Source organism: Anomaloglossus baeobatrachus, chromosome 5, assembly GCF_048569485.1.
Source record: "Anomaloglossus baeobatrachus isolate aAnoBae1 chromosome 5, aAnoBae1.hap1, whole genome shotgun sequence".
Lineage (NCBI taxonomy): Eukaryota > Metazoa > Chordata > Amphibia > Anura > Aromobatidae > Anomaloglossus > Anomaloglossus baeobatrachus.
In genome coordinates, this window is record NC_134357.1 from 581804319 (window position 1) to 581820443 (window position 16125).

Below are 16125 nucleotides of genomic sequence, written 5' to 3' on the forward strand. Positions count from 1 at the left end.
GAAAGCAGAAGAAAGAAAGGTGGTAAAGGAGGAAAGCAAGAGTGGTGACAGGGAAGAAAGAGTGTGCTAAGCCTGAAGGGTCCAGCTTTGTGTAGGGCCAGATCAGCAAGGTCAGCGACGGCGGTGACCGTCTGGAGTGTGACCGTTTGGAAGTTCCTGGAAGGACCCCGTTGGCTGTGTGCCCGGTGGTCTGGAGCAGTGTTCCGAAAGACAGTCAGCACCAGGGCAGGGGCCTCTCGGACCCCGGCAAGGCTAGGAGTCGCCACAATTTGCCGAATCCGTCAGTGAAGGGGACGTAGATCCCCCAACAACCAAGACCCGAGTGAAGGCAACAGCCCAACCAGTACAACAGAGACACCGCCACCGCCAGGGCACCAGTTTCTGAGGGCCAGCGCCTGCGGGCAAAGAGTAGAGCTCCTCCGGCCCAGCTTGAAGCCGGGGAGCGGGTTACCGGTGGGGACCCATCGCAACCAACAAGTACAACAAGGTGCAGGGAAGAGGGACATCACCGTCACCTACCGGGAAAGCAATTGCAGCCGTCCGTGGGACCGTCTTACCAGCCGTTTGGTTTACCGTACAAACTGTGTCCACGTCTCAGGCTGAGTGAGTACCACAGTGCCGCAAGGCACAGCGCTGCCCCCGCGTCCCTGCGCCCACCAGGCCCCGCACCTCCCAAGCCATCACCGGGTCCCGGGATCACCAACCCCTACCCACGGAGGGGCAACACAACACCTGGCTGCTCCGCATCACCATCCCCGGGATCCCTCATATCGAGCAGCGGTGGTGAAATCACCACAACCGTGGGTGGCGTCACGGACAATAGACTTTAATCCCCAAAACACCAACCCCTTTCACTCACGGGCGAGGAGTGCCGCTCGAGACAGCCCCTGGGATCCGGCCCATCGCTCGAGCCACCACTGAGCAGCAGCCGGACCCGAGCAGAGGGGTGAGCGCAGTGCTGACACCCTCCTCCCCGCCCGCGGCATAAACAGGTGTTGCTCCCTATTCCACACCACTTTGACACTCATGGACATACGGTAGCCCAACTGCGCTACCATATTATAAAACATGTACCACCACTGAGGCGAGGGGGGCAATAGAATCAAAATGCAAAAACAAAGAGAAGCTTTTTGGATACACACACTGAGGACACTAGAACCACACGGCCTTAATCGTGAATATGATGTGCTTCTATAGGTATATCATGATCTCTCTATATTTACTATGCTAACATTTAATACTTTATATGGATCGTGTTACATGCAACTCTGAAATAACACAATTGATGTACTGATCTCATCTGTAATCACTGTATTATGTTATGGAATGTAGATGGATGCATTAACTCTCCAATTTTTTTCATCATCTAACTTCCCTTTTGTCACCTGATCCACCTCGACTCACCTGACTCACTATGAGCACGCCACCCCAGCCTGCACTATATTTCCACCATAGATCTGTACCGGATAACTATTGAGTCACCACCTGTTTTTCCCTCCCAGCGCCTTATTTTACATGATATGTGGCAGCACTATGCGGCCTCTCCCTTGCTTATAGTACTGCGCGTGCGCAGTCTCCCCGTCATCACACATCACCTACATCACTTCACCTTCCACACGCGTGCGCGGGACTCTCTGCCTTCCGCACTTGCGCGGTGATGTCATGCCACCCATGTGACGTCCGTTCCATCGCGCATGCGTGGGGCATTCCACCCTACGCGCACGCACTGACATAACACACTGTCCTGTTACTCCTGTTACTCACGCGCGTGTGCGTGGCTCTCTGCCTTCCGCACGTGCGCGATGGCATGGTGCCGCTTAAGTGGAGTTCCTGCCATCGCGCACGCGTGGGGCACTTTGCCCTATGCGCATGCACTGTTACGGTACACTGTCCCACCGCCCACACGCATGCGCGGGGCTGTCTGCCTGCCGTGTGTGCGAGGTTACAACGGGCTTCCCCGAAGGGTGCCCCGTTGCACCGCGCACGCGCGGGGCGTTTCTGCCCAACGCGCATGCGTCAGCGCACGTCACACGCTGACATGGCGGTGTCCATCCACATAAATAGCCACACACTGCTCCACTCAGTAGGCTCCACACGTTCCCTGGTACCTCCCTGAACCACGACAGGTATGTACACCTTCTCCCCCCTCACTGCGATCTTGCCCCAAGCCTGACATTTACCCTGTACCTTTTTCCATAGAGCCATTGGCCTATACCTTATTAAAGACCCACATGTACTTCATTGTAACTGGGAGGTATGTGTTCATGCACGTTATTTGGATATGCTCTATTAAGCATTGTATGTTTAATGCATCCACATTTCCTATATTTCTATGTATGTATTACTCTGATGTTTTCAGCCCCATAAGCCATGCTGTTAGCCAGTATATATGAAACCATGCATGATGATAATCACTATGGTCCTTGGTTTGTTCCTTGGTCATGTGGACATACTAATGAAACATTTACCTTCTTTGCTCTGTGGCCTCTTAACCAGCTATCCATTTATTGGATCTACACATCTCTTCTTGTCCCTCAAGTAGTCTGAGCCTCACTCTTGACGGTTTACTTACTGTTTTGATACAGGTATGCAACCCCTACAACAAGAGTTTCCCCTAACAGGATGTGGACTCCTTATATTACTTATGTAATTTCCTTTTGTTTTACCACCCATATCGATATAGGTACCATGTACCTCCCATATCATACCTCATATTTTCGAATATTTACTCATAGCACAAGGTATTATATTTTAAAAAAATGTTTTTCAAAGTTTAACCACCCTCTTTTTTGGTCACTATGACACCTAATTGTGCTAATATTTTCCCCTCTCGTAGGTGTCCACACACCTGGTCTTTCCATACATCACTTACTATTGTCTGATTGACACCTATGCATACAACAAAGGCAACTGCAGGTATACCCCTATGAGTACCCTCCATCTCACTAAGCTAGGATGGATATTTTTCCTCAGACAGACTTATCTACTCTACCGATAGTATGTTACTACATGTACATTAATTTGGACGTCTTCTCCTTCAGAAACCCCATGATCTCTGAGAAATATTACCGTATTTTACGGACCATAAGACGCACTTTTTTCCCCCCACATCTTGGGGGAAAGTGGGGGTGCGTCTTATGGTCTGACTGTGGCTGCGGGGAATGAGGGTGCTGCGGTGGAGCGGGTCATCGGGGGCACGAGCAGGCTATAGCAGCCTGCCGTGACCACGTGGGCCCGCTCATTTAATATGCACGCCCATCCTCCCGCCCATCTCTCAGTGCTGAAGCCGGCGCTGACAGGTGGGCGGGGTGATGGGCAGGGATAAACAGTCGACCCGCATGATCACCCCTGGCAACTGCAGCCTGGAGTGATCATGTGCGGCTGTATTCCCTGCTCCCCGCGCATCATCATCAGTGCGGGGGGCAGTGAATCAGTACACATTACTCACCGTTCCCCTGCAGCATCGCGATCTCATGTCTTTGCCGGTCAGCTGACTTACTGGAGACTAGCGGCGCGCACAGCGATGACGTCATCTCTGTGCGCACATGTCCACACGCAGCTGCCGGCACAGACCACCGGAGGACATCGCAATGCTGCAGGGGAACGGGAACGGCTCCACTCAGCGGCACTGCCACTGACATAGACGGTAAGAGGAGCGGTGCTGTAGGGAGTGAGGTGAGGTAAGGTGAGTATGAACGTTTATTTATTTTTTTTATGTGCCACAGGATGCGGCCATACACCAGGATGATGGCATATAGCAGGATAGGGGTATATTATGAGCACTATGGGGAGTATATGAGCAGGATGAGGGTATATAGCAGCATGGGGAGTATATGAGCAGCATGAGGGTATATAGCAGGATTAGGGTATATTATGAGCAGCATGGGGAGTATAGGAGCAGGATGAGGGTATATAGCAGGATTAGGGTATATTATGAGCAGCATGGAGAGTATATGAGCAGGATGGGGGTATATGAGCAGCATGGGGAGTATATGAGCAGGCTGGGGAGTATATGAGCAGGCTGGGGAGTATATGAGCAGGACATTACCCCATAACAGTGTCAGCAGCAGATCCTCGCCCCATAAGTGTGTCATGACCACATTTTTTTGCTTAAAATTTTATTTTCCTATTTTCCGCCTCTAAAACCAGGGTGCGTCTTATGGTCCGGTGCATCTTATAGTCCGAAAAATACGGTACCTTTCAGTGCTCCTTGTGAAATATTCCTTATATCTATAGGTATGTGTGTGTTTACCTCGCTCGTACACTTATCTATATCATGTATGCTTTCTGACAATCACATTTAGGAGATATTTCCTCTATGGAATATGGCGAATATTGCTATAAAGAGGCTCATCCTACAGTGTTATTTACATCACTATGATGTTACTCTTTTGCATCTGCCTTTTTCATGTGCCTTATCATTGCAGATTTTCTGATGTAACTGTCTGTTATTTTGTTTAATAACTTTTTTTTTTCTGTATTTCATAAAATTAGACAAAAGTCCTTGATAAAGACCCACAGGGTTGAAACGTTGGACAATGTCTTCCATGAATATACCAAAATAAAACATATATTTTTTGAGCACCAATTTGCACTTTTCATCATTCATATTAGTGTGTATTTTTGTATATTGACTTCCTTTTTCTCCAGAGCACCTGATTCATGGTAGTTGAGCCAGGTTTAACCCTTCTATATGGTCTGAAAATAGTCCAGATCTCAATCCAATTGAAAATCTTTGGTGGAAGTTAAAGAAAATGGTCCATGACAAGGCTCCAACCTGCAAAGCTGATCTGGCAACAGCAATCAGAGAAAGTTGGAGCCAGACTTGATAAAGAGTACTGTTTGTCACTCATTAAGTCCATGCCTCAGAGACTGCAAGCTGTTATAAAAGCCAGAGGTGGTGATACTAGTGATTAGTAGTGTTGAGCGAGTATGCTTGTCACTACTCGGTACTCGCACGAGTATCACTGTACTCGGGCTACTCGGCGGGGACCGAGTAATTTCGCGATACTCGTGCTGTACTCGTGGTCTTCATTCCTGCATGTTGGCGCTCTTTTGAGAGCCAGCCCTCATGCAGGGATTGGCTGGCAGACCACTGCAATGCCACAGCCCTGTTAGTTGTGGAATTGCAGTGATTGGCCGGCCCTCACAGCATGACCGTGCCTTTAGCCCGACACTTCCCCGCTCGGCTAAGCCCTCTCCCGCACTCCACTCCGCATGTATATATATATATACACGCATACACACACACGCACGTTTTTTTTTTTACTTTACATTTTTATGGTTTCTTCATGCTGCCGGGGGTCATTTCAGAATAATACTCGGGTCTCCCATAGGATAACATTGGGCTCGGTGCTCGGGCCGAGTACACGAATATCTTGGGATGCTCGGCCCGAGCCTCGCGCACCCGAGCTTTTTGGTACTCGCTCATCACTAGTAAAGTAAAAAAAAACGTGCGTGTGTGTGTATGCGTGTATATATATATACATGCGGAGTGGAGTGCGGGAGGGGGCTTAGCCGAGCGGGGAAGTGTCGGGCTAAAGGCACGGTCATGCTGTGAGGGCCGGCCAATCACTGCAATTCCACAACTAACAGGGCTGTGGAATTGCAGTGGTCTGCCAGCCAATCCCTGCATGAGGGCTGGCTCTCAAAAGAGCGCCAACATGCAGGAATGAAGACCACGAGTACAGCACGAGTATCGCGAGATTACTCGGTACCCGCCGAGTAGCCCGAGTACAGTGATACTCGTGCGAGTACCGAGTAGTGACAAGCATACTCGCTCAACACTACTAGTGATGTATTGGAGTGTATTTTAGTTTGTTTGTTTTTCATGATTCCATCATTTTTACCTCAGAATTGATTGATTCCATAATTTTTACCCCTGCTCGGTCTAAAAAAGTAACTGTTACTGGCTAGCACATTTTTTTTCCTTAATTTCTTTAAGTGTTTCTTAAAGCCAGAAAGATGACATTTGAAAGGATTTTAGTTTTGTGCCATGTCTGTGATCTGCTTTTTTTCTAAAATTAAACAACTGAATGAACATCCTCCGAGCCAGGTGAGTCCATACTTTTTGCTATGGGTTATATACCAGGATGGGGATCATATATACCAGGATGGGATAAAGATGGGCAACATATATACCAGGATGGACATATACACAAGAATGGGAGACACATATACCTGGAAGGGGCCAAGGATGTGGACATTAGTACAGAAATGGGGGATTTTATCCCCGAAACAGTGTCAGCAGCAGATCCCCCCCCCCCATAAGTGCATTATGACCACATTTTTTGTGTGAATCCTTTTCCCTATATTCCTCCCTCAATTAAGGAATTGCAGCCGACTTTTGGAAAAACCCTTTTTATTATAATAAATCCTGATGGCTTCTCCCGTGTGACTCATCTGACAACAGGACCTAATTGATGATAAAAACATTTGGCAAATTCTGAAAACAAAAATGGCTGCTCTGCTCTGTTCGTTTTCTGATGGTCGGCAAGACTTGATTTACCAGTTAAATATTTAAATTATTCACATTATTATTATTATTATTTATTATTATAGCGCCATTTATTCCATGGCGCTTTACAAGTGAAAGAGGGTATACGTACAACAATCATTAACAGTACAAGACAGACTGGTATAGGAGGAGAGAGGACCCTGCCCGCAAAGGCTCACAGTCTACAGGGAATGGGTGATGGTACAATAGGTGAGGAAAAAGGTTCCTTCCCAGTGCAGCCTCTTCACATGTTTAACAAGATCTGATTTCTGAGAATTACATTTTCCACATTCAGAACATAAAAATGGTTTATTTTGTGTGATTTTTTTGATGGTAAACAAGACCTGATTTCCAAGTAAAACATTTACCACATTCTGGACATGAAAATGGCTTCTCCCCTGTGTGATTTTTCTGATGTCTAACAAGGTATGATTTATGAATAAAACATTTCCCACACTCTGAACATGAAAATTGCTTCTCCCCTGTGTGACCTCTTTGATGCACAACAAGATCCGATTTCTGAATAAAACATTTCCCACACTCTGAACATGAAAATGGCTTCTCCCCTGTGTGAGATCTTTGATGCACAACAAGATCCGATTTCTGAATAAAACATTTCCCACATTCTGAACATGAAAATGGCTTCTCCCCTGTGTGACCTCTTTGATGCACAACAAGTTCTGATTTCCGAATAAAACACTTCCCACACTCTGAACATGAAAATGGCTTCTCCCCTGTGTGAGATCTTTGATGCACAACAAGATCCGATTTCTGAATAAAACATTTCCCACATTCTGAACATGAAAATGGCTTCTCCCCTGTGTGATCTCTTTGATGCACAACAAGTTCTGATTTCCGAATAAAACACTTCCCACACTCTGAACATGAAAATGGCTTCTCCCCTGTGTGAGATCTTTGATGCACAACAAGATTCGATTTCTGAATAAAACATTTCCCACATTCTGAACATGAAAATGGCTTCTCCCCTGTGTGAGATCTTTGATGCCTACCAAGATCTGATATATGAATAAAACATTTCCTACATTCTGAACATGAAAATGGCTTCTCCCCTGTGTGAGATCTTTGATGCATAACAAGTTTTGATTTCCGAATAAAACACTTCCCACACTCTGAACATGAAAATGGCTTCTCCCCTGTGTGATATCTTTGATGCACAACAAGATCCGATTTCTGAATAAAACATTTCTCACATTCTGAACATGAAAATGGCTTCTCCCCTGTGTGATATCTTTGATGCACAACAAGTTCCGATTTCTGAATAAAACATTTACCACATTCTGAACATGAAAATGGCTTCTCCCCTGTGTGATATCTTTGATGCACAACAAGTTCCGATTTCTGAATAAAACATTTACCACATTCTGGACATGAAAATGTCTTCTCCCCTGTGTGATTTTTCTGATGCCTAACAAGGTATGATTTATGAATAAAACATTTCCCACACTCTGAACATGAAAATGGCTTCTCCCCTGTGTGAGATCTTTGATGCACAACAAGATCCGATTTCTGAATAAAACATTTCCCACATTCTGAACATGAAAATGGCTTCTCCCCTGTGTGATATCTTTGATGCACAACAAGTTCCGATTTCTGAATAAAACATTTCCCACATTCTGAACATGAAAATGGCTTCTCCCCTGTGTGAAGTTTTCCATGGTCATGAAATGATGATAGAGCTTTCCGAGGAAGGACTGGAGGTATATCTCGGACAACATCATGCTCTTCCTGTGTATAATGTGTGATACTTTTATCATCGGTTATAAATTCTGAAGATAATAGATTTCCATCTGAACTCCCAATACAGTCATCTGCTAAAAATAAAACCAATTATTATTTTTTAATGATATCTTGAAAATACATTTTTTTTTAAACCATAACATCAAAAATTTAATTAGGGTGAAATGTATTCTGAATCTGTTCTCCAATTTCAACATCTTAGGGCCCCGTTACACGCGTCGATTTATAGTGCGATCGCACCCGCCCCCATCGTTTGTGCGCTACGGGCAATTTGTTGCCCGTGTCGCACAAAGTCAGTAACCCCCGTCACACGTACTTCCCGAACGACCTCGCTGTGGGTGGCAAACATCCTCTTCCCGAAGGGGGGGGGACGTTCGGCGTCACAGCGACATATCACAGCGGCCGCCCAATAGAAGTGGAAGGGCGGAGATGAGCGGGACGTAACATCCCACCCACCTCCTTCCGCATTGCCGGCGGCCACAGGTAATCTGCAGTTCATCGTTCTCGGGGTGTCACACGGAGCGATGTGTGCTGCTTCGGGAACAATGAACAGCCGGTGCGCAAAAGGACGATCGATTTTTTGAAAATGAGCGACGTGTCAACGAGCAACGATAAGGTGAGTATTTTTGCTCATTCACAGTCGCTCGTAGCTGTCACACGCTACGATATGTCAAATGATGCCAGATGTGCGTCACTAACGACGTGACCCCGACGACATATCGTTAGATATATCGTAGTGTGTAACGGGGCCTTAAGAGTTACATTTTCGTAAATTCGTATCTCCCATTCCTAGCAACAGTTTTCTGGAATGTGCTACAGTAAATAATCTGATTGATTGTCACAATGTGACTGCAGGATAATGAGGGACAGAGGGCCCCTATACTATGCCTCACGCTAGGGGACCCTAAGCTATTCCTAATTTCTGAATTACCCCTGAAGATAGAGATGCCGGAGTCCCGGGCCTTACTATTCTCCCGACCAGGTGTAATCTGTTATTCCCCCGGGGCAGGAATATGATGGAAACACAGATTAAGACAGACGGGACACATTGCGAACTCACAGAAATAAACAGTGAGAGACTAAGGAGAAAAGCAAGAGCAGGAAGGCAACAGCAAAAAGACAAAAAGGGTTAACACCACAACAGCTCACAGCAATAATACACAACTACCCGTAAGTCTAAGGCGGGCTTTGCACGTTGCGACATCGCAAGCCGATTCTGCGATGTCGCATGCGATAGTCCCCGCCCCCGTCGCAGGTACAATATCTTGTGAAAGCTGGCGTAGCGAAAATTATTGCTACGCCAGCTTCACACGCACTCACCTGCCCTGCGACCGTCGTCCTGGCCGGCGATCCGCCTCCTTCCTAAGGGGGCTGGTCGTGCAGCGTCATAGCGACGTCACACGGCAGGCGGCCAATAGCGATGGAGGGGCGGAGATGAGCAGGATGTAAACATCCCGCCCACCTCTTTTCTTCCGTATAGCTGCCGGCGGCAGGTAAGGAGATGTTCCTCGCTCCTGCGGCTTCACACACAGCTATGTGTGCTGCCGCAGGAACGAAGAGCTGCATCGTACCGGTCGCGGCACCGGCATTATGGAAATGTCGGAGAATGCACCGATGATACGATAACGACGCTTTTGCGCTCGTTCATCGTATCATCTAGCATTTACACAGTATGATGTCGAAAGTGACGCCGGATGTGCGTCACTTTCGATTTGACCCCACCGACATCGCACGTGCGATGTCGCAACGTGCAAAGCCGCCCTAAATGACAACACCTCACCAGATCAGTATAGGTAAACTATATGTGGCATTAATGAAATAGGCAAGTTGAAGGGGAGCAAACGATACTTTCTCCTCTACAGCATGTGATCAAAGATATTAACAAGCAGCAGAACAGAGAATAACTCTTGCTAGTCTGCCCAAGCCTGTGGTTCGATGCCTGCGTCTCCTTGCCCTGCTCACAGACACCAGAGAAGTTAATGTGGCGCCCCTGAGTAAATCAGGGTGCCACAGGGTACTGCATCCTTATATAGGGTGCAGGGCCTACCCCCCATGGATCTAGGCTCTTATCAAACCGGTATCACTAACAACAGCACTACAAATCCCAATCAAAACCTTACATCATGACCTGTCAGACACACCAGTGGGTTGGTCTAGCTGGAATAGGGTCACCCACCTAGGGGTCAGGTAGACTGGTGGGAGGGAAGTAGTCAGTTAGAGTTGAGGAAGGAGAGGAGTAAGAGCCCTCAAAGAGTGAGAGGCAGGGGAGAGTGGGCTCCCGAGGAGCTAGACCATGGTTGGGTCACAGACGGTGGTCCGGGACCAGAGGAGTCGGGGACCGATGGCAGTGACATTGGAAAGGGTGCGACAGACATAGTCTAGGAGGACAGTTGGCACCATCAAGCCCAAAAGAAACTGACTGGTACCGAGCACGACAGGGTACAGGACCCTAGGTCAGGAGCCGATTCAACGTCCTGGGAATTAACCTGCAGAGAGAGGAAACCTTCAGGGACCTTTCCACAGAGCTCAGGGATTGGAGGCATCAGCACAACACGGGGGACAGGGTTTTCCAGGCAAAAGCAGCCCACTGAAGTCCCAAAAGCCAGCTCCTAAGAGCTCAGCTACACTTTACAAGAATAGCGGGGCCCTAACCGCTTTACGCCGAGGGGCCACAGACAGACACTGAAAATTGTGCACGGAGGAGGGCTCTGGCACCATCCAGTGACACCGGTGGAAGCGGACACCTGGACGGGCTCCCCTGTAGCAATTGTGACATACAGAGAACTTGGTTTATCTGCAGTGTATGTGTCTACTTTATAATCCTCATCCTGCACCACGACTAACCACAGTGAGTACCTCGCTCCCCCTGCACCCTACGCTCCCAACTAATCACCACCAACTACACCCCTGAGCCCGCGGCCATCCATAGCTGTGGAGGGGCTAACATCAGGCTGCTTCACTCCATCTGCCCCGGGTACGCCCTACAGCAGCGGCGGTACTCCTATTACCGCAACCCACAGGTGGCGTCACAAACTTATCCCCTGTAAATACCCCCCTTTCAAGGATCCAAGTGTCCACCAAGCCGGATCCGGGCCCCTTGAGCCACCACGATCCCGGATCCGACCAACACCAGGGCAGTACATTAACATGCAGACTACCAGAATCTATAATTTCCACAGATCCTGACACCACCATGACAGATGGAAAAAACCTGCAAACATTTCCTTGTAACATTGATCCACAACATAGACAATTTCAAAGAGATTATTTTCCAAGACAAACAGAAAATAGTTAGGGACAGATGCTGGATTTTTAACGGGGTTGTCCGGGACAGTAAAGCCTGCTTTACACATTATGATTTCGCATACGATATCGTATGAAATCGAAACCGCCCCCATCGTATGTACAACACGTTTAATTTGTTGAACGTGTCGCACAAACGATTAACACCCGTCACACGTACTTACCTTCCATACGACCTCGATGTGGGCGGCGAATGTCCACTTCCTGGAGTGGGAGGGACGTTCGGCGTCACATCGACGTCACGCGGCAGCCGGCCAATAGAAGCCGAGGGGCGGAGCTGAGCGGGACGTAAACATCCCGCCCACCTCCTTCCGCATAGCCGGCCGGGAGCCGCGGGACGCAGGTAACCTGAAGTTCATCGTTCCCGGGGTGTCACACACAGCGATGTGTGTTACCCCGGGTACGACGAACAACCTGATGTTCAATTTTTAGGAATTGAACGACGTGCATGCGATGAACGTTTTACCATTCAATCGCAATCGCACGTAGCTGTTACATGCTACAATGTAACGTACGTTGCCGGATGTGCGTCACTTACGACGTGACCCCCCCGCCGACACATCGTAAGATATATTGTAGTGTATAAAGCGGCCTTAACTTTGATGGCCCATCCTTAGGCTTTGTAACCAAAGCAGGTAGAAGGGTCTTGTGGTCTGTGCAGATACACATTAGAGCTCCAATTCATCAAGACCAGCGATGTACACTGAAAAATGACGTCAGGGACTGGAGTGAGATTTCTGGCATAGGGAAATACGCAGTTTGTTATGAAACAGAGAAGTGGTGGCATCACACCCTTGTGCTGCCTATTTAGGCAAAGCTGGCTAAAATTAGTGTGACGCCCTGGCAAAAACCAGGTTGTCACAAAAGTCCATCCTCCTTGAGCCAACACACAAAACCCACACTCAGGTACAACACACAGCCATTAAAGCCTAGCCACCCCCTCATGACAATAGGGACACAGCAGTGGGCGGGACCAGGTGGATGGGAGGGCCCACCTAGGGGTCCTGAGGTGTCAGGGTCTGGAAGACAGTAGTCAGAGTCTAGTTCTGGACAGTCGAGGAGAAAAGTCAAGTCTAGTTCAGAAGTCTAAGGGGTACTTTGCACGTTGCGACATCGCTACTGCGATATAGTTGGTGGTCAAATCGAAAATGACGCACATCCGGCGCCGGTAACGATGTCACAACGTGTAAAGTTTAGATGCACCGATAAACGATCGCAAAAGCGTCGTAAATCGGTGATCTGTGTAGTGTCGGTCATTTTCATAATATCGGACCGATAGGAGATACAATGTTGTTCCTCGTTCCTGCGGCAGCACACATCGCTGTGTGTGAAGCCGCAGGAGCGAGGAACATCTCCTTACCTGCGTCCCACGGCTCACGCCGGTTATGCGGAAGGAAGGAAGGAGGTGGGCGGGATGTTTACGTCCTGCTCATCTCCGCCCCTCCGCTTCTATTGGCCGCCTGCCGTGTGACGTCGCTGTGACGCCGCACGACCCGCCCCCTTAGGAAGGAGGCGGGTCGCCGGTCAGAGCGACGTTGCAGTGCAGGTATGTGCGTGTGAAGCTGCCGTAGCGATAATATTCGCTACGGCAGCTATCACAAGATATCGTATGGGCGACAGGGGCGGGGACTATCGCGCTCGGCATCGCTACAATCGGCTAGCAATGTCGCAGCGTGCAGAGTACCCCTAAGTGTGACAGTCAAGTCTGACAGTAGTTAAGTGGAAGTGATGTGGAGTCAGGGGTTGGGGCCCCTGGACTACCGGACTAGGTGGCAGACGGCAAACAGGACCAAAGGTGACGGAGATCCGGTCGCGGGAAACCTAAAGTGGACCAAGGCAGGGCAGTGGGAATCCGGTCCGGAGGCCGTGCACAGTCGGGGTACCTGGACCCTAGGACGAGGATGATTGCAAGCCCCCTCGTTAATTGACCAGCCAGGGACAAGGTTTCAGGCCTTGTTCCAGAGAAGCCCAGAGAGCGAAACGCAAGCCCAACGCGGCGGATAGGGTGTCCGTCAGAACCCACAGAAATCCCAAGGGTCAGATTTCGCGGCCACAGTTCCCAAATATACAGTACCGTGAGTGGACTTCCCCGTTCTATACGAAGTCGTTCCAGAAAAAGAGACAGTGAGTGCAGGAGGAAGGAACCCCTGTTTGCTACACCCGGGTGTGGGAATCCGAATACACCCGCCGGAGGCGACCGGTCACTGGCAACTTGGTATACTACTGGACTTTGTGTGCAATTCTTTGAACTGTGAGTACACCACCGGTCCTCGGTCCAACCTGGCCCGTCACCTCCAGCAGTCATTACTCCCGTGTACCTGGATTCCGGGGGAACACCTCCCCTACCCATGGAGGGGATTCCAACTTGCTGCCCCGCTCCATCCACCCCGGGCGCCCCATTACCAGGCAGCGGCGGTGCTACCACACCTCACCACAACCCAAGGGTAGCGTCACCGACACATCAATCCCCTGTAAATACTCCCTTCCTACGGTTGCGAGGGTGGACGGCAGTCTGAGGCCCGAGTCCAGTCACAACTTGGATCCGGGTTCGTTACGGCGGCTCGAGCGGCCCCCGCCCGTAACAACCGAAACTGGCGTCACGAACAGGATACTTACCCCATCCACTAGCCTGGGTGAAGTGTGCCTTCATTGAACTGTTAACCCATGAAACGCTGAAATTTCTGGACTGCCGCCATCTTACCCGCCATATTTGGTGCCAAAAACAAAAGCCCTGCCATCTTCTTCCCCGAAAAGAGCGCGAAGACTGAGGCCCCGCCCTCTAAGAATGAGGGGGGAAGCCGGTGACCCACAAAGCAGAAAGTTGCAAAGGACAGTGGGTCCTGCGAGATTACTGTCGAAAACCAAGGGGGAGGGCAGAAGGAGCGGCATGTAACTAGAACTGTAAAGTGCAGGGACGCCAGGACTCTGCAGAAACCCGTTCCTGGACACCAACGCAGCAAGATGTCCCAGCAGCCTGGCAACCAGCATGCGGAGAGTCCCGTTCCCGGAACCGCAGAGTGGATTGAGGAGCAGACGGAGAAGATGTGCCAGGGGATCCAGGCCCAAGCCCACTTCATCCTGACGAGGTGGACGACAGAGATGAAGGGCCTGGCTGCAGCTGTCCGGGCGCGCGAGATGGAGATGGCCTCGGAGGAGCGGATAAGCAGTGACCCACACCCCTATGTTCCCCAGGAACCGGCCATCCCGGCTGAGGGGTCCGGCTTGCCCCCATCCTCCACGTCGCCTCGCTCGTCACCCTTGTCCGCAGCCAGCGCCCTGACAGACCCACTACCTCGACTTGTGGCAGCGAAACCCGTCTTGTCTGCTGAAGAGGACCCAGCAACTGGGACCTCGGGCCTTGCTTTTACCACCACCTCGGCACCCGTCCTGGCCCCAAACCAGGCCACAACCCTGATGACATCTCACCTGGTCCTGAGTCCAGCCGCAGCGGTGATGACGTCGGCTCTGGCAGTCCGCCCGGCCGCAACGGAGGCGGCACTCGACCTGAAGTCTACCCCAGCTGTAGCGACAACCGCTCCTAAGCACCCCGTCCCGGCTATGGAGTAGCCGGAGTGCATCTGCAGAGAGGTGGGGCCCACGGCAGTCCGAGAGGCCAGTCGTAGCCAGCGCCGAGGGCATCCGAGTGGGCCTGGCTCCTGGGCAGGAGGAGAAGCACAGGAACCGTGCCCCATACTGGGAACGGCAGCAGCAGCAACTCTGCAGAAGGGTAGCTGCTCGGGAAACCGGAGCCTGAAGTATCCAAGTTGTTTTTAGACTGCTAACCCTTGTTGAACATCCTCATATTCCGTGGAGAAGGCCATCTGATCCCAGGTGGAGAGTGGCAGGAGAGTTAAAGTTAAAAATTTAAAGGAACACCGTTCTTGTTGAACCTCTTTACCCTGCCTGTTAAAATTGGAAGAGGCCATCAGGGTCCGGAGCAGCGTATCACAAGGAGGTGGTACCAGGAGCCCTTGGTGGAGGACGGTGCCGAACCTGCTAAAAGTTGAGAGCTGGAGAAAGGAAAGCAGCTGCACCCGTACCGCAAGCAACTAAAAGGGGGTCTCAGGACAGTGCAGCACCGTGAGTGAGGGTGGCACTGGGGATCCGTGTTGTTTGGGTGGCGGGTTGTTTGGGAGAAGAGCTGCCACAGGAGGCTGCGTTGGTTGTAAAATGTTGTTCTATGGACTTGGTAGCGGAACTCAACCATCTCTTTTCTTCAGGACAGTTTCGTAACGTTAAAAATGTTTGTTTTTTTGTTTTTTCTTGTGCCTTCCCTCCGGGGAATGAAAGAAACGTTTTGAAATGGTTTACTTGTTTTCTTTTTCAATTGCAGAAGCAGAAAAAGAAATACCGGTGCCGGACAGCCCAAGGACGGGCTGTGTTTTACCAAGGGGTGGAAGGGGGGGGGGGTGACGCCTTGGCAAAGCCAGGTTGTCACAGAGCCTGCACAAATCCACCAAAATGCAGACCATTCTCCTCTTTGGCAACAACACAGTCCCCACACAGGTATACATTAGCCAATCAGCCCCTAGTCACCAACCCCCCCCCCCCATGACAATGGGAGGGAA

At 49.9% G+C, this 16125-nt stretch overlaps 1 protein-coding gene across 1 annotated transcript in view; it reads right to left on the reverse strand.

Annotated features, from left to right (window-relative positions):
* The window catches only part of LOC142312468 (uncharacterized), a 419059-nt gene that overhangs the window by 71167 nt on the left and 331767 nt on the right, over window positions 1-16125 (reverse strand). The window contains exons 8-9 of the mRNA XM_075351408.1: window positions 6841-8154; window positions 4466-4475 (exon numbers count right to left, since the gene is read on the reverse strand). Of these exons, the coding sequence (XP_075207523.1) occupies window positions 4466-4475; window positions 6841-8154 (1324 nt within the window). The remainder of the gene's footprint in view (window positions 1-4465; window positions 4476-6840; window positions 8155-16125) is intronic.